Below are 20,690 nucleotides of genomic sequence, written 5' to 3'. Positions count from 1 at the left end.
ACCTGGGGTGGCACTGTGGCTCAAAGGATGTCTGCAGAGTGAGCAGGGTCCCTCTGGCAGATGGGGGCCCTCGGCCTGGCCTGCGGGGATCCGGCTGAAACCAGCTCTCCAATATCCCCTGAGGGGTGCCAGAGTGCGAGAACTCCCTCCTCTCTGGTTCTGGGATGCGTCACCCAAGAACTGCCACTGCCAAAGCACACCAGCTCAGGCAGCTTCTGCGTTGAGCGTCTGCCCCCTGGTGGTCAGTGCGCATCATACCTACCTGATGGTTGGACAGTCACTTAGCCTTTTATATATATAGTATAGATGAGGAGGGAATAATGTGTATTTGTGGAATGTCTCTACCAATGTACTGTGGTAGCTCTTCTGTGAACTTTGAGGATAAGCATGTGTTGGAAAGCCTTTCCATAGAGGTGCCAAAAACTGATGAAAGAGGGTGGGATGTGTGTCCATGGTTTAGCTATGCTTGGCATATATAGAGGTGTGACTTTGAATGATGAGCTAATTGCACTTTCCAGGCACCAAAAGCTTGACAGGAATCTGTGGTATTAGCATATGCAAAAGTTGACAACTTGTCCTGCTTAATATGGAATACTTGATTCACTTGTTAGAGCATTGGTTAAGTGGATCATCAGGATTGTTAAGTGTTTAGAATACTGTATGGGCTATGTTCAGAAATTAGTTGGCTAATAGTCTCAAATGTTTTTATATTTTCTTATGGTTTACTTACAACTCTAGCTTACAGGGGACCTTTCAAGAATGTGGATCCTATGACTATGCATTAAAATGTATAGATAGCCTAATTAATTTGAATTGCTCATTTAAAAAAAAATGGCTTTTACGATAGATTTGGGTTAACTGTTGTAATATTTTTGTCAAGGTAACATTCTTCTAAAACAGTATAGTGTGGGTATCTCGTTTCATTTTATGTGGTTTACAATGTTCAATAGGATCTATAAAAATTGCCTACATGAATTTTGATGGGAAGATCAGTAAAGCTCCAACATTTCAAGGTAGTATGGATCTGAAACATGTAAGCTCTGGTCCTGGGTTGCCTCTGTTTTAATGGTCTAGTTCAACACTGCCTAATAGGACTTTCTACAATGATGGAAATGTTCATTCTGCACTGTGCAATTTGGTATCCACTAGTCATACGTGGCTAGGTGACTGAGGAATATGTAATATTCATTAAATTTAAATATCATTATATAGTTAGTGGCTCCTGTATTGGACAGTGCAGTGAGAATAAATAAACTGAGGTAGGCCCTAGCTGGTTTGGCTCTGTGATTAGACTGTCGGTCATGGACTGAAGGGTCATGGGTTCGATTCGCGTCAAGTTGTAGGCTCCATCCCCAGCTCAGGTTGGGGTTCCTGCAGAATGATGTGTCTCTCACATCAATGTTTCTCTCTGTCTCTCCCACTCCCGTCCACTCTAAAAAAAAAATCGATGGAACAAATATCCTCTGGTGAGGATTAATAAAATAAAAAAAGAAAGAAACTGAGGGTGCCCAGCTAGTGTGGTTCAGTTGGTTGAGTGTCATCCAATGCACCAAGAGGTTTGCCAATTCGATTCCCTGTCAGAGCACATGCCCAGGTTTTGGGCTATCACCAGTAGGGGGCATGCAGGAGGCAGCTGATCAATGTTTCTCTCTCACCAATGTTTTTGTCTCTCTCTCCGTCTCACTTCCTCTATCTCTAAAAAATCAACAAGAGCATATTTTAAAAAAGAAACTGAGGGAAAACAGAAGTATAGAAATGGCTACATTGACCTATGTAAAACTTAAGTTTTTAAGTTGGAATTCCCATGTAGCACAGATAATGCGGTGTGTGTCTTTAGAATTTTAATTCTAGCAAAGTCACTCAGTCATGTCCTCTGATCTCTCAGACAGCAGAGTGCCTCTGCTGCTGATTCCTATAATATTCTAGAAAAGGAAAGAAATACAGCCTACCTCAAAGAGACCTAAGTGTTTTACAAGCTATCTATAATAATCTATAATAATAAAAGCATAATGTGCTAATTAGACCGGACAGTCAAACGACCTTCAGGATGACCTTCCAGACAAAGCTGGGGCTGTGAGGGCCAAGCCCCTTGCACGAATTTCATGCATTAGGCCTCTAGTATTTCTATATAATGCATATACAAATAAGATAGAAAATGTGTTAAAAAAACAAAACCATTGTACTAAACACCTAGTTTCTAAGTTACACTTGATCATTTTAAATCTTTTGGATGCTCCATCTTGACTGAAAAAGCATATTATTAAACTTATTATGAGGTGAATATTCAGCTTCTCTGAATACACTAAGCTCTAATGTTATAACATGGTTTCTACTTAATCACTATACTTTGGTAAATGTTGCTACAGATTACATACTGAATCTTAGGGCAGCAGTGTCTAACTTGCTTGGAACTCTCAAAAAATACTGAAGTTAGTTTAATTTTATTCATTTTGGTACTTGCTTTAAGCTACTGAGCTGTTATATAATTGACCACCTTTATATAATATATTATGGTGATTTCTTTGAGTCAGTCTATTGGATGTGTTAGGCTCCTGGCCCCCTTGTGCAGAACTCACCTAAAATCTGTTTCATTTTCATAGTTGAATATGTATCTTCTCTACTGTCACTTCTGACTTTAGTCCATTCTGATCTTTGCTATCTCTTGCTGTTAATAATCAAACATCCACCTCATTTTTCTATTTCTGGTGTGAGGCTCTGCTATAAATCTATCTATCTATCTATCTATCCATCTATCTATCTATCTGTCTATCTATCTATTTATTTTTAATCCTCACCCGAGGACATATTTTTCATTGCTTCCAGAGAAAGAGGAAGGAGAGAAAGATCGATGTAGGAGAGAAACATGGTAGCAAATGGACCAGTCTTCACATTTTTATTCACTCTTTCCATTTTCAATTATTTTTTGTGTTTAAATGCTCAGAGACTTGTTTATTTATAACTTTAGAAGATAATGTCCGGGAAATGTTGCTGAATCATTTGGGACCTCTAGAAGTCTGATTTCTAAATAAATGGGCCTATAACTAACTGGAAGTAGTTGCAGATTCTCTAGGTGACATGATAAACTCTGATATTCTACAGAATAGAATATATAAAATTATTTTTCCAGATTTATTCATGAATGAAGTCAAATTCAAAATAATTCCATTGGACTTTAGAATGTAGTTCTTTCTTTTTTTCTTTTCTTTTTAATTTTTTTATTGATTAAGGTATCACATATTTGTCCTCATCCCTCCATTCCCAGCCCACACCCCTCCCCACACATGCTCCCACCCCCCTGTTGTCCTTAACCACTGGTTAGGCTCATATGCTAGAATGTAGTTCTTAGCATGAAATTTAGTATATTACAATTTAAATGGCTTATCACATACTATCTACACTTCAGATTGGATAGAGCATTAGTTGTCAAAATATCACCAAAATGAAGAAAAGATATAAGCATTTTAAAATGTTTTCTCTGAAACCTCTTTAAGAGTCTATTGAGTACTAGGTCATTACAACAACATCTCGAACCTTAAAAGAATCAGTTGTCCTTTGTAGATGTAGTAATTTGAGTCTACCTACATTACCAAGAAACTTTTCAAAAGGAGATTGATGGGAGATTTTTTTTTTTTTTTTCAGTAAATTGTTATTACCTTAAGAATTGACAGAAGTCATTTCAGTAATTTTTTCTATCAGAAGAGAGGAAGGAGATATAGTAGGTCATTCTATTTGGGGACTTTTTTTTTTAGCGCTAGTCTTCCTGTTTTGCTGAGAAAGAATTCAGATGTTTGTCTTTGTGTGTGTGTGTCATTGAGCAGAAAAAGTTAACAGGAGTTAAATTAATTCACAGTTTTAGGAAATTCTTCCTGCTGTAAGTGAAGTAACTCTGAGTCCCCTGCCAAAAGAAAAACTTTAATTTTCACAATGGGCCATCTGTTTAACATTGAGTTGACCTTTCGTTTTGTGAATTGATTTTGAGAGAGGCAACATTTCCTTCTCCCTGGAAGACTATCCTATTCTGAGCTTCATAACCCACTGAATGATTTTAGTGCCTACCAATTTTTTCACCACATACACCCACCCTCCAGACTTCTGTTCATAGTTTTTATTTGACTGCTTCTATTTTATCCCCATACAAGAAACGTAAGTAGTTATCACAAAACATATTTGCTTTCTTTGTTAATGTGATTTGGTAAACTTTTTCCTTTTGTGGGGGTTTCTTAGATGCAGAGTGTTGAATTAATCTTACTCATTTACTAACTCATTCGCTCAAAAAATTTTAGAAACCCTATTATTTGTCAGGTACTCTGCTTGGCACTAGGTGCCCAGTGATACACAAGCAGATATGATTTTGCCCCCTGTGTGGCACATTATCATCATCAATGAACATGGGTCCTGCTCTTGTTTTACTTAATTTTTATTTTTTCCCCTTCAACCTCCTCCTTTCTCCCTCCATAAATATCCATTCAAGTATGCATGTCTTTAGATAATTTGTCCTTGAAGATATATAACATTTAAGTATTTTTAATTTACATTAATGATAGCATAGATCTGTTCATTCCTTTTTTTCACCTAGTACTATATTTTTAATTTCTACCCATCAAAACAAAATACTGTATTTCTTATTCTGCAAAATATTCCATAATCTGTATCCAACGTTTTTATATTCATTTCCCCCGTAATGGAATCTGTGTTGCTTCCTACACCTGATACAAGTAATGCTGCCGTGAGCACCTTTGTACATGTTACCTTAAGGCCTGTGCAAGTATTTCTTTGGAGTACTTAACCTAAAAGTGGGTTTCTGGGTCATAGGCAAACAAAATGGCTTACCAAGAAGTTCACAAAGGTTCCTCTTTTTTCCCATTCTCACCAGTACTTGATATTACTTAGTTTTTAAATTTTCATCTTTCTTATAGTGTCAAAATTTCTTACATTTCTTTGACAGTTGGGTGAGAGTGACCTTTCTTCATATACTTGTTAGCCTTGTTTATCCCTCTGAAAATTCGCTATTCATATATTTTGTCCATTTGTTCTCTTGAGTTACTTGTGGGGTTTTTTTCCCCTAGTTTTTGCAGAAGTTCCTTTTTTTATTTTCTTCTGTATGTGTCCTGACTGAGGATCGAACCTGCATCCTTTTGGTGTACAGGATGATGCTCCAACCAACTGAGCCACACGGCCAGGGCTGCAGAAGCTTTTTAGTTTGATGTAGTCCCACTTGTTTATTTTTGCTTTTATTACCTGTGCTTTTGGTGTCATATCCATGAAATTATTGCCAAGACCATTGTCATGAGCTTTTCCTTAGACCTCATTTTAAGGATCAGACCTCAGAGATGCCATGACCTTGAAGTGCCTTCTAAGATGAAAGTGAAAGGTGGAGAGCAGATTTGAATCCCTTTGCTCCCTTTCTCAGGGCCTGGGGCTGGCCTGAGTGAGGGTTTCTGGGGGCCAGGGTTTGTGCCAGAAGAATGACCGGAAGTGATAAGGGTGACTGACACAGAAGTGGAAAAGGCCTGAGATGGGAGAAAGACCAGAACACCAGAGAAGTTTAGAGATTCCCCAAATGGAGGGGGGAAACCAGGGCCAGGCTGCCATGTTGGAAGCCAGGCTGCCATGTTGGAAGGCTCTGGGCTCGTGGGATAGGCGGGAGCCTCCACTCCAGGTTAAGTCGCTGAGCCAAATAGTGATTCCATTTATGAGTGTCTGATTATGAAGTTCCTTATATTTTAATATTAACCCTCTGACAGTTTGGGATGAAGAAATCATCTTTCCCAAAGCATTTTTCACTGCATGAAAAGCCTTTATTTAAATGGAACTGAATCAACCAATGTTTTATTGTTTGTGGAATTTTTTTTTTTAAGTTATATTAGTTTTTCCTTTTAGGCCTGTAATCTCTCTGTGGTTTATGTTCTACATACTGAGAGGTAGGGATCCAACTACTACTTTTGCCTATCTGGTAAATTTTTCCAGAACTATCTCCAGGATCCATCCTTTCCTATTCCTTTGAGAAACCAGCTGTGTCATAGAAGATTCTCATTTATGCACAGCTCTGTTTATAAGCTATGTCTTCTGTTACTGGTGTTATTGGAGAAAACCATGCCTGGTCTTCCCCATTGCTAATGGGAGTGGGGTTCTTGGGGAACCGCTGGAAGAAGCATTTCTGGAGAACCCCACAGGAGGATGAGATATTGGTAGAAAGCTTTATTTCCGTGGAGTTACATCCCTGGGTTTACAAGTCCCATTTCCAAAAGAAGTATAAGCTGGGGTTTCAGTAAAGCTAAAAGCAAAGCCAGTATCCAGAGTTTCCTTTCCATGTTGGAACTGGGTCAGTTACAGTCCATTAGTCCATTGTGTATGGGTTTCACATGGCCATGTGCCATGTGGGCAAATGCAGGGAAGCTGGAGCAAAAGAGCCCCACACGCCCAGAGTCACTCAGGTCCCAAGAGAGTGAACTTTGTTTATGGAGTTTTGTATCCCAAATCTTCTTCATGCCCATGCAACGGCCTCACCCATTCTTCACCTGTCCCTGTCCCCAGGTGTGTGTGTGTGTGTGTGTGTGTGTGTGTGTGTGTGTGTGTGTGTGTGTCCCCACCACCAACTTTACTGGAAATGTGTCTATCTTCTCTTTGCTCTGGGCCCCTGGGAGTGTAAAGTTGTAGCCTCCAGGTGAAGCTGCCCAAATGACATGCCTACAATATCTGGCCTTCCCTTTGCTCCTTTCCAATAATAACTAGTTAATTACAATGTTATCATTAAGTCTATTTGTTTCTGTGCCAGCACCAATTTGTCTTTATTACTTTATTTTTGTGTAGTCTGTCTTAATAAAAATACCACAAACAATAAAACATTTTTCCTTAATACATAAAAGGAAAAATTCCCAGCCACCCAACAAATGCATGGGTATTTTTGCTCTTTCTTTGCAAGTAACCTTAGCTTTCCAAACACCTTTTCTTTTTTTCTAACAGCTGTATTAAGATATAATTCAGATACTCTACAATCTGTTCATTTAAAATGCACAGTTGGTTGGTTTTTAATATACTATTAATAGAGTTGTGCAACCACTACCCAAATTAATTTTAGAACATTTTTCTTATCCCCAGAAGAAACCTCATACTCTTTGGCCATTATTCTCCAACTTTCCTATCTCCCATAGCCATAGATTTGCATATTCTAGACATTGCATACAAATAAATAATATAATAAACTATCTTTTGTGACTAGCTTCTTTCACTTAGCATAATTTTTTCAAGATTCATCCAGTTTGGAGCATGCATCAATACTTGCTCTTTTTATGGCTGAATAATACTTCATTGTATATTTATTCATTGGTTCATGGACATTTTATGGTTATTTTGGCTATTATGAATTATAGTGCTGTGAGCATTTATATATGTTAGCATTTATATACAATAAATAGAGTCTCTTAGATTTATTTTCCTCCTTGCTGGAATTTTTAAAGAGTGTCTTGGTTTGGTAAACCTTCTAAGCTTCTACATGTCTGCAGATATTTTTATTTTATCCTCACTAAAGTGGTCAAATTCTAAGTTTGACATTTTTTTTTCTTTAATACTCTCCCTCCACTGTCTTCTGGTTTCTGATGTTACTATTGAAAAGTCAGGTGTTCATCTGATTCTTATTCCTTTGTAGTTTGTCTGTTCTTAAGTATCTGTTTGGCACTGAGCTATTTCAATCTGAATTTACTTCAATTCTGAGAAATTCTTAGCTTAGCTTATCTCTATTTTTCTCCTATTTTCCTGAAACTTCTATAGTATTGATAATGCTATTTCTATTTCTATCCTCCTTAAATTTTCTTTTATATTTTCTATCTTTTCATCCCTCTCCCCCTGAAAAATAGCATATTTGGGAATTCCTCAACCTGATCTTATAACCTACTAATATGTTCAAGTATTATCAATTCTCATACCCAAACAATCTGTTAAATTTCAGATACTGATTTTTTTTGTTTTGTTATATCAGGGATTCCAGCTGGATGGATTTTTCTGGCACACTTTTTTACTTCGTTCTCTCTCTCTCTCTCTCTCTCTCTCTCTCTCTCTCTCTCACACACACACACACACACACACACACACAACTTTGTTATAGCTTATTTTAAATCCTTGTTTGTCTGGCTCCCAAATTCTATAAGTCATTCAATTTATTGTCTGTCCTTTATGGCTTTTTTTTTTTAATTCAACAAATATTTATTGAGTGTCTATTATGAGCTAGGTATTGTTCCAGATACTTGGAACACAGCAGAGAAAGAAAACAAAGGTCCCTGCCCTCATGGAGCTTACAGTCTAGTGTTTATGACCACTTTGCCTGAATGCTGTCCATGACCCTGGGCAAATCTCTCCTCAGCTATCCAATGCAGAAAGAAGCAGGCCTGGCCCAGACATGGATAACATGTCTGATGCACTGTAGATGCCAAACAGATATCTCCAACCCACTACCCAAGGAGTAGATCAGGCTGGAAGTTGACCTTTAATAATAAAATCCAGGGGGGAGGGCAGAGGGAGTGCAGCCGGCGGTGTGGTGTGCTGCTGCACCAGGGTCTGCGCTGGCTACACAAACTGCTGCTGCTGCTTCTTGGTGGCTGCCTGGCTGGCAAGGTCCTTGGCCTTCTCTGTAGCTGCCAGTGCCGTCTCCTTTGCCTTCTCCTCGGCTTCCTTGGCTGTCTCAACAAGGGTTTTGGAAGGGGCCTCACCTTGCAGCTTGGCCAAGGTGCATTCAAAACCCTTCACGGACTTGGTCACATTGCTTTTGAACCGGGCGAGACCAAATTCCTGGACAGCTCTGGAGACCCCAAATAAGCTAGAGGAGACCCAAGTTTCCCGGTGGATTTCACTCCAGCTGCTGTTATCAGAGTTCACACAGTAACTCCATCACCATCAACCAGGTGTGGTTGATGTTCCAAGTGAAGATGGTCATGGTCTGGTTCTGTGGGTCCACAATAGAAACCTCCAGGATGTACACCGAGTGAGCAACATTGGCAGGAAATAGTCGCTCGGCCCAGGGGGCATCCTGTTGGTCTTGGTCAGGAGTCTCCGGGACCGGAGCTTCTGGTCAGGGGTCGCCTCCCGATGCACTATGTCGTTTGCTATAGGGATTCGGGTACTGCTGCCAGAAGGCAGCGAACACCTGGTCCCAGGAACTCCGGAGCACGCTGTGGCCCAGGAAATACTTCACCATTGTCCCGGCCGGGTGGGGTCGGCACCTGAGCAGCATCAGGGGTGCAGAGCCCTGGGCGGGGGGGGGGGGGGGGGGGCACGTGGAGGCCAGGCCGGGGCTGGGCGCACACCCGCCAGGCACCAGTCACTGCCCCACTGCACCCCACCAGCAACAACCACCATGAGAAGTTGTCAGGCCGCCCCCCTTTATGGCTTTTGTGTACTCTGAGTTGTCTAATACTTTCCCCCTATGATTATTCACTGCCATATCTCTTCAAGATTTTGTTGCCATGAAATGACTAGTAAATGGCATTTTTATTCAAATGTGTTTTATATAAAACAAACAAGACTTAAAATAATCTAAATTTGACAAGATATTTTAATGATTCTTAAATTTTTTTATTAAGAATAAAATGTTTTTCCTCAGTAACTACTCAACTCTGATTATTTGATTTATTTATACTTCTGTTGTGAAATTTTTCACACAGAAAAGGAGAAAATAACTTTTAACCCTTTGCACTCGCTTGCTTTTTTCTCGATTCCTTTATTCTAATGCTAACCGCGTCGAGTCACACTCGACATCTGAGTGCAAAAGGTTAAGCAAATCCATGTTGCTGTTCTATATCAGGCTTATTATTAGGAAGGTGCTAATTTGCAAGTTTTTGTTACTGAGTGGACATCAGTTATCTGGATTTGAGGCAGTGGTGATGGGAATCCTTTCTTCTGCCACCCTGAAGAAGGTCAGGTTGACTTCATTAAACCAGGCCCTAGCACTGCAGCTTTCCTGTGTGCTGCTCACCTTTGGTGTTCATCCCCAGAGGCATCTCTGAAGCATTGTATATGTTCAGCCAGCCATGTTTAATTCAAAATTACTTTCTTAGAGTATATAAAAGTATTCATGTTCAAGAGGTAAATTATAGAAACATAGTCTAGCTATGTACATTTTACTTATTAATCAAGCTTTTAATAAGCTATTGTGGGTCAGCAGTTGATGGCATATACTGGTAAGACGGGGGGGAGGGGCAAGAAATAACACAGCATTGCTATATTGTACCTTCCACCTCAACTTTTTTCCAGGTCATCCCTTTCTCTGGAACTGACCCTTTGAACTCCCCTCCCTTTACTTCCATTTTCTTCACCAGGTCTTTTATCCTCCTGACCAGAATAATAAATTTGTAGCCAAATTCTGTCATAAACATTGCTAATTTATCACACATTCTTTGCCTGCCAAGCCCTGGATATGCCCTCAGAATCCTATTTAGCACATAACACTTCAGGGAGTTTGCCACTAGAGACAATACCCAGTTGTCATTTTTGTTCTAGCTCTTGTTCCAATCAGACTAAAACATTAACATATTCAGGCTATATTCGCTTTGAAGGCTGAAGAGGAATAAAGGTAAAATAACAAGTAAAATTGTTTCCCAGTATCCAAGATACACTTTCTTTTAAAGCCCTTTATGTCGCTCCAACTCTTGTTTCTGTCTGTGCTGTTTTTGCTTCTTTCCATCTAATTAGCTCAAAGTAGGAAATAAACACACTTGTATTGAGCAATACAAACTAGATTTTAATTCAGTAGTAAGTGAAAAGGGCATTCTTTTCTTTCCAAATATTTTCACCTCTTTAGTCACTCCTGAGGTAATTTCTCATTTTTGGTATAATGTACATTTTTTCCTATCCTTGTATTTAGATTTTTTTGGTGAAAATCAGGTACCAGGAACTAAGCAAAGGTCTTTTATTGATAAAATAACATAGGAATTTGAGAAAAGACAACATAGAAGGAAATGCTGGTAGGGCAAACAAGCATTTGTTTTTGTTCCTGAGTTAATATGAGGTGGATATTTTTAAAATATTAATAAAAAAGACAGAAGAAAGTAGAATATTCCTAAGTGAGCCAACTATCTGGCCATTATTCTATTGTGTGCCTAAACTATATTATTGTACTTGTTCTTCACAACCACTCTGTTCAGTGTAGGTATTGGCCTCACGTATAAAAACAAGGAGAGTGAAAAAGGTAAATAATTTGCCCAAAGACCCACAGCTAGTAAGTGGTAGAGTTGGGATTCCACCCCCATCTCTGGCTACAAATATTTTTGTTCTTTCCCACCTAACCATTTAAGAAATTTTACTCTTACAGGATTTTACCTTTTTCCATAATGGACTTTATATTACAGCCTTTTTAATATGGGCAGTGATTACGTGCATGCATACATTTAAAGTTTTATAAATTATTTGGGCCTCTGGCACTGCGGCTAAAATGATAAGATTCTGGTATAATAGTGTCGAGAGCCCTTGACAGTGTAGCCCAGTGATATATAGTGATTGAGCCAGGTGTCAAATCCTGACTCCACCACTGCCTCACGTTGTGAGAGACCAACATACAAGGTTGTTTCGAGGATTAAACATGGAAATATGCATAGAACACCTAGCACAATAGTAACAAATAGTAAATGTTTCATAACTCTATTACATATTTACTATATTATGTTAAATCCCTAGCTTCTCCATGAGATTCTGAGAATTTTCACAGAACTTACAAACTATACTAAAGATATGATTTTATACTTACTGAGTTGATATTTGTAGGGAAATAAACATTACTTCTACTCTTGTATTTTTCATATTTTGGGTAAATACTTTAAAATATAATCATTACTATTTGAAACATATAGTCTCTCTCCTGATCAGGAACATTTGCCTCATCCAGGAATTACAGTATTTCTAGAAAGATTCCCAAAATCTGTTTTGGTTGAAGATACTTGAAATAATAGTAGTAGACACTGACTTCTGGTGTCTTTGTTTTAACCTTCTATTGTATGAGAATGCAGAATGCACAGTTCAGCAATTAAAACATTTGCTATCTTCTTTTCTTTTTCAGAAGATGAATAATCTTTCATTTAGTGAGCTATGTTGCCTCTTCTGCTGTCCACCTTGTCCAGGGAAAATTGCTTCAAAATTAGCATTTTTGCCACCTGATCCAACTTACACACTAATGTGTGATGAAAGTGGAAGCCGCTGGACTTTACACCTATCAGAACGAGCTGACTGGCAGTACTCTTCTAGAGAAAAAGATGCTATGGAGTGTTTCATGACTAGAACCAGTAAAGGCAACAGAATTGCCTGCATGTTTGTGCGTTGCTCACCCAATGCCAAATACACCTTACTCTTCTCACATGGAAATGCTGTTGATCTTGGTCAGATGAGCAGCTTTTACATAGGATTGGGATCACGGATTAACTGTAATATATTCTCATATGATTATTCTGGATATGGTGCAAGTTCCGGGAAACCATCGGAGAAGAACCTCTATGCAGACATAGAAGCTGCTTGGCTTGCTCTTAGGACAAGGTAAATGGTGATTGAGAATTATTTTCCATACTTGGGAAAATTGTCTTGTATTAGAATATAGACTTTTTATAACACATTTTAAAGTGCTAAATAGAGACTATATTTATCATTATATACCTATGAAGAGTTAAAATTAGATTGTAGTTGAACTTATTAAAGTGTAATATAAAAAATGTATTTTCAAAATTGCAGCATTTCACGAGATTGAGAGAAAATGTGATTTAGCTAATTACTCATTGACTTGACCTGTCATTAACAGTATAAGAGGATGCATTGTTTTTTGTCAAAATCCTTAACCCAGGTTTGCATTATTTTATATAATTATTTCCTAGAAGATGTGGCTTAAAGATATCTTAATGGAACTATTTTTAAAGTTTTCATTCTATAAAACAGATTTTACTTTCATTCTGGACTCAAAATTTGGAGAGGCTCTCAAGTGAAGAAAAGTTAATGCTATGATAAATCATTTACATAATTTCTGTTACTATGTCAGTTTTTTGTTTATAACTACATTTTTTTGGAAACTAGAAATTGTGTTAGTCTTATCTAGTCACCAGGATACTTAAAAATCTTTTTAAAAAATAACGCAATTTTTAAAACGTCGGTATATTATCTCATCATTTAGCATACAGTAAGTAGATATCTTAGTATAAGTTATTCTTCCTATTAGACATTGGTAAGCTGCCTGACTTCCACAGTATTTTAGTTAGAAGCTAAGGACATAAAGAAAAGAAAAAGAACATATATGCATAACCCATGGACACAGACCAACAGTGTGGTGATGGCCAGAGGGAAGGAGCTGGTGGGGACTAAGTAGAGGTAGGCAAGGGCAGTAGGGAGGAGGAGGTTAATGGGGATATCTGTAATAGTATCAACAGAATATAAAGAAAAAGAAAATTTAATGTTTCTAATTTAATGTTTAAATAGGAATGATTTCCGTTAGTTAAGAACCACTTCAATTTTGTTAGTAGGCATAGCCTTTTTTGGAAAATGTCTTTAGAACCATTTACCCCTTCAAGATATATAATAAAACTCAACTCTCATAGCAAAGTTCTATATAAAGGGGATTCTTAAATCAGTTGAAATGATATGAAAACGTATTTGATGAATAAGAAAAAAATAGATGGTAAGTAATATAAGTAGCAGGAAAGGAGTTCAGGGTTGGGTAGAAGAACAGAATGTTAAAAACCACCTTAAATGACAAAATTGTTTTTTAGAGAGAGTGTAAGGGAGAAGAGAGAAACATTGATGTGAGAGGGCAACATCGATCAGCTGCCTCTGTATATCCCCCACTAGGGATTGAGTGCCCTGACTGGGAATTGAACCAGTAACCTCTACTGCACAGGATGATGCCCAACCAACTGAACCACACCGGCCAGGGCAGTAATATGTATTCTTTAATAACAGATTTGAGATATAATTTGTATACCATAATTCACTATTTTAAAGGGTAACTCCAGTGGACTAGTATGTTTCTTAAATATGCTTAGTTAAAGCAGACAGCCTTTATTGTTAGTGCTTCTTAAGTAATCAGGAAGGGAAAAGTAAATAATGAACTTAAGTGGTTATTACTTGAATGGTCTGGTCTTCTTTTTAGGATAATTGATAATAACCCTAAGTTTCTGAACTTCTGATCTATCAAGAGAAAATAAGGGACTAATATTCACTATGGAGCCTTCACCTACAAATTTTGAAATCATCATCTTTGTGTTGTAATAGAAAAAACACTGGACTGGGAGTCAGGATTCCTGGGTTCAAATTATAGGTCTGTCACTAACTTACTCTGACTTTGAACATCTGCTCAGTAAGCAGCTGAACCAGAGTAGATAGTCTCTAAAGTCTTTTCTAACTTTTATTCTGAAATTCTGTTATTGCTCGGAGTCCTCTGATGTGACATTGGCAGCTGCCTCTGCTGCTCTGGAACCTTGCCCATCACTAACTTTAGCCTAAAACCCATAGTTGCCACCAACAATGCTGCTACTCAGCTAACAGCAACTGTGCAGCCTTAAGAGTTATGCTGATGCTGCAAATGTTCATTTTCCCAATTTTCATTCCTATAAAGTATGCACAGCCAGGTCTGTTGTAAAGAAAACTTTTCTGCGTTTACTTACATTTAGAGTCAGTCTGGAGTAGATGGAACCCAAACTCTGGAAATATCCAAATGCTTGAGTTGTAGGACTGATTGGAAGAAACTATGGGAGGGGATGTCATTAGCTGGATAGTTCAAATAGGTGTGTGCCCCTGGAAAGGGCCATAGGGAGCATACAGGGCTTGTCTTGTTCTTTCCTGGTGAATGCTCAGATAATTTGGAAAGCTCTATTACCTTTTCAAAAGATTAGAAGCTGTTGATCAAATGGCCCTTAGCAGCCAGAAGTGATTACTGAAGTGGAAAGGTATATTTGATGTCACTTAACCCTTAACCCCACATTCATTAGCTCCTGTAGCATCTCACTTGCACTTGCAGTAGTTTATAGTTGGGACAATTATATTGTAGACAGGTAATAGTGCCTGGAACATAGTGTGTGCCCAATATTACTGAGTTCAGTGAGTTTACGTATTTAAATCCAAACCCTTTTTAAAGGGAGTAAAGCAATACTCTTGAGATTTTAGCATGAAGTGTATTCATAATTAACTGAATTGTATGTCATTGGAATTTTCATTCATCTTATCTTTTCAATCACTAATCCATTTCTATGGTAAGTAATGGCATATTTCAAGAAATATAGTAATTTGCTCTTGGCTAAAATAATGTGTACATTCATTCTATACTGTAACTATATGTCACATTTTCACCAATATGACCAACTTCAGAAAAGGAAACGATCTACTTTTGATGTCTAGAGAAGTAATGTTTCTTACATTTAATGGAAGATAAATACTATCTATTAAATATCAATCATTAAAATATTAGTGATAATAATATGTCCCAAATTTAGTCAATAATGTGTTGAATTATATAAATGGTTTAATAAATAAATTTTTAAGATTAAAATTTAAAAAGACCTCAGCAATTTTTCCAAAAGATGAAATTGAAAAATGAAATAAGCTAAGACAATAGATTTTACTATAGCATTAAATATAATAGTGATGACTAAGAAACTTAAAGTTTAGATATAACTTTGTTGACATTGTCTAAGTCATTCGGTTACAAAGTTAAGTTGTTAGGGATGATTGAACATTTCCATACCAGTCCAACTCTTTTTTTTTTTTCTTCCAATTTCTGAACTTTGTAGATATGGCATTCGCCCTGAAAATGTGATTATATATGGCCAAAGTATAGGGACAGTACCATCTGTGGATCTTGCTGCTCGGTACGAGAGTGCTGCTGTTATTCTTCATTCTCCTTTGACCTCAGGAATGCGAGTTGCTTTTCCTGATACCAAGAAAACCTACTGTTTTGATGCATTCCCAAAGTAAGTATCAATATTCAAAATACTTGAATTCAAAGAAACTTTTGAGGGGAATTTTATTCCATCACTTAAGGTATTCATGATACAAATCACTCATCCATGAGCTACTATTTTTCATATCTTACAGAAATTGTGAAAAATTAACTTAAGCAGGTAGTAATAGACACCAGTCAGGAAACTGAAATGTTTGAGCAGTAGTGATCCAGGTGCAAAGTACTGAGGGCCTTTTAACCAGACAATGGCATTAGTATTAGAGACAAAATGATTTTGAGAACAAAACTGATAGAACTAAATGTCAGGCTGGATATAGGATAAGTAAAAGAACTTGAACATAATTCCCTGGGTGGTGGTCCCATTCATAGAGACACAATATTGGAGGAAAGGAAGTAGAGGGAAAATGAGACACATGTCATAAAAATGAGTGAATGATATGTATTGGTATCTAATTGACAAAAGTAGTGAATTGCAAAAAAGGTTGAGTCTTAAATGAACTAGGGTAAGTATTGCCGCCACAAAGTCTACAAACAAAAGGTGTTAGACAAACTTGAAAGAAGGGCTACTTCTACTGCTTCTTGAGACAAGAGGGTAGTTCCTACCAACTCAAGAAGTGAAAAGCTGGCAAATTTAAGTTTTATTTTCTTTGCCTAATTGGCAACAATAAAGAGGATATTATTTGTGAATGATAGGTGGACCAAAGGCCAACTCATCACTTGGTTCTTTTTTTTTTTTTTTTTAATGTTTTTTATTGATTTTAGAGAGGGAGGGAGAGGGGGAGAGAGAGAAACATCAATGATGAAAGACCAAGTCATCACTTACCGTATTTTCCGGCCTATAAGATGACTGGGCGTATAGAAGATTTTCCTGGGTTAAAAAGTCGTCTTATACGCCGGAAAATACGGTAGTTTTTTTATTTTTATTTATTTATTATTGATTTCAGAGAGGAAGGGAGAGAGAGAAAAAAAACAACAACACATAAGTGATAAGAATCATTGATTGGCTGCCTCCTGCATGGCCCCTACTGGGGACCAAGCCTGCAACCTGGGCATGTGCCCTTGACCGGAATCGAACCTGGGACCCTTCAGTCCGCAGGCTGACACTCTATCCACTGAGCCAAACTGGCTAGGGCAGTGGTCAGCAAACCACGGCTCGCGAGCCACATGTGGCTCTTTGGCCCCTTGAGTGTGGCTCTTCCACAAAATACCACGTGCGGGTGCGCACATACAGTGTGATTGAAACTTCGTGGCCCATGCGCAGAAGTCGGTTTTTGGCCTGGGCGAGTCTATTTTGAAGAAGTGGTGTTAGAACACTCAAGGGGCCAAAGAGCCGCATGTGGCTCGCGAGCCGCGGTTTGCCGACCACTGGGCTAGGGCATCACTTGATTCTTTATAAGAACATCAAGGGTCATTTTAAAAACTTTTTTTTTTCATCATTAGCAAGTCAGGAGTCACTTTTGAAGGGATGCTTATGGTACATGTGATCTTATCACCAAAACAAGCTATTGGAGGGAAATTTGATTTTTATTTTCGGTTTTTGTTTTAGATATTGGTAGGTTGGAAGGTATGTGCATTACATTGCTTCTGTTTAGCTGAATCATAGCGATGATAGGAAGGTATTTGAGGTAATGCTGTTGCCATAAAACTTACATCTCTTGTCTACCTCCCTCTTTCATTATTGCATCAACAGAGAGGACAGCACTAACAGTTAACTGTTATAAAAAGACCTTTAGTATTGAATATCTGACAGCAAATAATATACCCAAACATTCTTTCCTTAACCAAATGCAGCCTTGAATAATTTCATTGATAATGTTTTTACTTTTTATGATTCTATCCTCATTTTATGATTACAGTGCCCCCATGTCTCCCTCCCTCTCCCTCTCTATCCAGATTTTTTAAGTTGTTGGTGTGTGTTTTTATGTGTAATCTCTGTAATTTATGTCTCCTTTGCATTGCCTTTTAAATTCTGATTGTTTTGATCTCTGTCTTATGTTAGTGTAATCCTCTGATGTCTGGTAATTCTTGGTTGTCTGCTCATAGTAAGGCAGAGGAACTAAAGTGCTGATCTGAAGCAGGTGATTAAGACTTATTGACTGTGAGCTTCACTGTAGAGTGATCTGGTCAAGCCAATTAATTGGGGATCCCCACCTGAACCCCCATACCAATATTTATATATTTTTCCTTTTAAAGTGGGTATAGTCTCCAAAGAAGACTTTCTAAAACTCCCCTTTGGTGGATGAAGTCCTGGATGCCAGTTCTGGAAGCCCAGTAGGGAGAAAGGGTTCACAGCAGCCAGTATGTATATGCTCGCTTGGCCTCTGATACCTCTGACCTAAACTGTGTCTGGCAATCCCTTAGTCTACAAACCCCACAGTTTTAGGTGGAGTGCAGTTACCCTGCTGCAAAAAGTAGGGGAAAGATGCTGACAGAGAGGGACCTAAATTATTTCTTTGAACAAATTGTAAATATTTCAATCACTCACCTTCATCCCCCTGTCATTTCCTAGTTTTCTCCTGTATTCCGTGGCATAAATTGGGTTGGTTCTTCACTTTACCTTCTATCCTCTTAAAAATTGTTTTCTCCTATCTACTATTCAACTCCAACATTTTTTATGTTTAATTACATTTGCTCTATTTTTGTGAGTTAATACCGTAAAACAAACAAAAATCCTGCCGTATATGAGTGCAGAAAGGTATGAAATTAACACATATTGAAATGGTCCTTAGTTTCCTTGCAACCTTAGTTTTTCTGTGCAAGACATTAACATTGTATGTAAAGGTGCTGTAGGGTTTGAATCATATTTTAAATTCCTTCTGGATAGATTCTGGTTTTTGAGTTATCTCTCTGATATAGCACAAGAAAGTTTGTTTTACATTCCTTTTCATAGTTAATTCATTGACTTTCCCCCCTCCTTTTTCTCTACAGTATTGACAAAATCTCTAAAATAACCTCTCCAGTATTAATAATTCATGGGACTGAAGATGAAGTCATTGACTTTTCACATGGCCTTGCATTGTTTGAACGTTGCCAAAGACCTGTGGAGCCTCTGTGGGTTGAAGGGGCAGGTCACAATGATGTGGAACTTTATGGACAGTACCTTGAAAGGTTGAAACAGTTTGTGTCACAGGAATTGGTAAATTTGTAAAATATTCTGTAAATTTGCATACCGGGTTTTCTTTTGCTGAACTGCACTCTTTGGTAAAGAACATAAAACCTGAAGGTTTTGTTTGCAAATCATGTCAGTTGCCTTCATAAATGTACAGGTAATGATTTGTTAACAGACTTAATGAAGGTTTTAATTACCAGAACTATAACTGGAAATAACAGTATCATGCAGTCAGGCTGTGTAATTTATATTTTTTTCTGTGAATTTTTTTTAACATCAAGATATAAGTACTGTATGAAATTTTAATTCTATGAAATCAAATGCTGTAAAAGTATTGCCAAATGCTTTTGCATATGAGAAACAAATTTATAAATATTTTTAAAACATCTCAATGTACCAAATCTTATCCTGGTATACAAATGTAATATTCTTTCAATAAAAAGCTGTGTATCTGAAACAATTCAAGTACTAAAAAAACACACAAATTCACTAGAGATGACCTAAACCCTGTTGTACAGGAATAGAGGTGTAAACAGTTATTCTATTGTAAAGTACATTGGATTTTCTGTATTCCCTGGTTATCATACATTTTCTCCTCTAAAAAATAAAAAAATAAATGATTTAAGTCTTAATTTTTATGCCATCTGTTAATTTACCAACTAGTTACCTTGTAAATGAGAAGTCATGGTAGCACTGAATTTTAACTAGTTTTGATTTATAAGTTTGGTACTGTGAGGCAACTACTTAAAATTTTTATTTTAGTTATTTAAAAGGCATATAGAGCTTCAAGAATGACTTTTGTATGCAATGTTGTTTTAAATTTTGCAGTACTCTTCGTTATAAGACAACCTGAAAGTCTATTGGATGTTCTTCAAGACCACAGACTGGCTTTCGTCCCTTTTCACTTTGACTATTTTTAACAAAAGGATTTATTGGTTTGGATTATTATCTGAGAATTTCATGGATTCACTCCTGACGTAGGAGATCAGAAAACATTTAATTCATAACTTTTATATTAACCTATGTAGTAAAAAAATAAAACTCACAAACAAAAACTAAGTTGCCTTTCCTTGAATGAATCATTCCTGAATTTAAAAAATGAAAGAAAAATAAAAAATAAATTAATGGTATGTAGTCTAACTTGTAAATGAATGATATTGAAATAATACACACTGTGGATATTTTTAAGGCCTTATGTAGTTTTAATTGTTCTGCTTGTTCTGCGGTTATGTCTAAGACTATAGTATATGATTCTCTTCAAAGTATATCAAGTATTGTGAATGCTTTGGATCAGATGTGTCAAATTAACAGTAAAACAACAAATATACCACTCAGCTGTGCTTGTTTGCCTTTTTCCATATTCTCTACCTCCTATAAAGGGTGAAGAAAAGTTACTGTTCATTTAATCTATAGTTTTCTAAATTTTATTACTTCTTTCCTTTGGAGAGGTTTTTCTTTCTCAAGATTGTCTTGGCGCCTATACAATTCCTTCTTTGTACAACATACACCCCAGAGTTTAGCTGAGTGTTTTCTTTGGTTAATTCCGTATTCATGCAATGAATATTTATTGCATGTTTAAAGCTTGCAAAACTTTATGCCTGATAAAGATAGACATTGGCCATGTCCTCATAGACTTCACAGTATAGCTGAGGAGCCATACCTCATTAC

The 20,690-nt window shown here is 37.3% G+C and overlaps 1 protein-coding gene and 1 pseudogene across 2 annotated transcripts in view; one reads left to right on the top strand and one right to left on the bottom strand.

The window, feature by feature from the left end:
- The window catches only part of ABHD17B (abhydrolase domain containing 17B, depalmitoylase), a 44,537-nt gene extending 24,181 nt beyond the window's left edge, over positions 1 to 20,356 (top strand). For both annotated transcript variants that reach the window (XM_054727037.1, XM_054727038.1), the window contains exons 2-5: positions 12,041 to 12,510; positions 15,744 to 15,923; positions 18,842 to 19,049; positions 19,851 to 20,356. In XM_054727037.1, the coding sequence (XP_054583012.1) occupies positions 12,044 to 12,510; positions 15,744 to 15,923; positions 18,842 to 19,049; positions 19,851 to 19,865 (870 nt within the window). In that variant the 5' untranslated portion in view covers positions 12,041 to 12,043 and the 3' untranslated portion in view covers positions 19,866 to 20,356. The remainder of the gene's footprint in view (positions 1 to 12,040; positions 12,511 to 15,743; positions 15,924 to 18,841; positions 19,050 to 19,850) is intronic.
- Positions 8,560 to 9,212, bottom strand: LOC103286531 (PRELI domain-containing protein 1, mitochondrial-like; annotated as a pseudogene).
- Positions 20,357 to 20,690: the final 334 nt, after the last annotated feature.

Source organism: Eptesicus fuscus, chromosome 15 (assembly GCF_027574615.1).
Source record: "Eptesicus fuscus isolate TK198812 chromosome 15, DD_ASM_mEF_20220401, whole genome shotgun sequence".
Lineage (NCBI taxonomy): Eukaryota > Metazoa > Chordata > Mammalia > Chiroptera > Vespertilionidae > Eptesicus > Eptesicus fuscus.
Note: the sequence above shows the minus strand (reverse complement) of the source record. Positions and strands in the feature narration are given on the sequence as shown.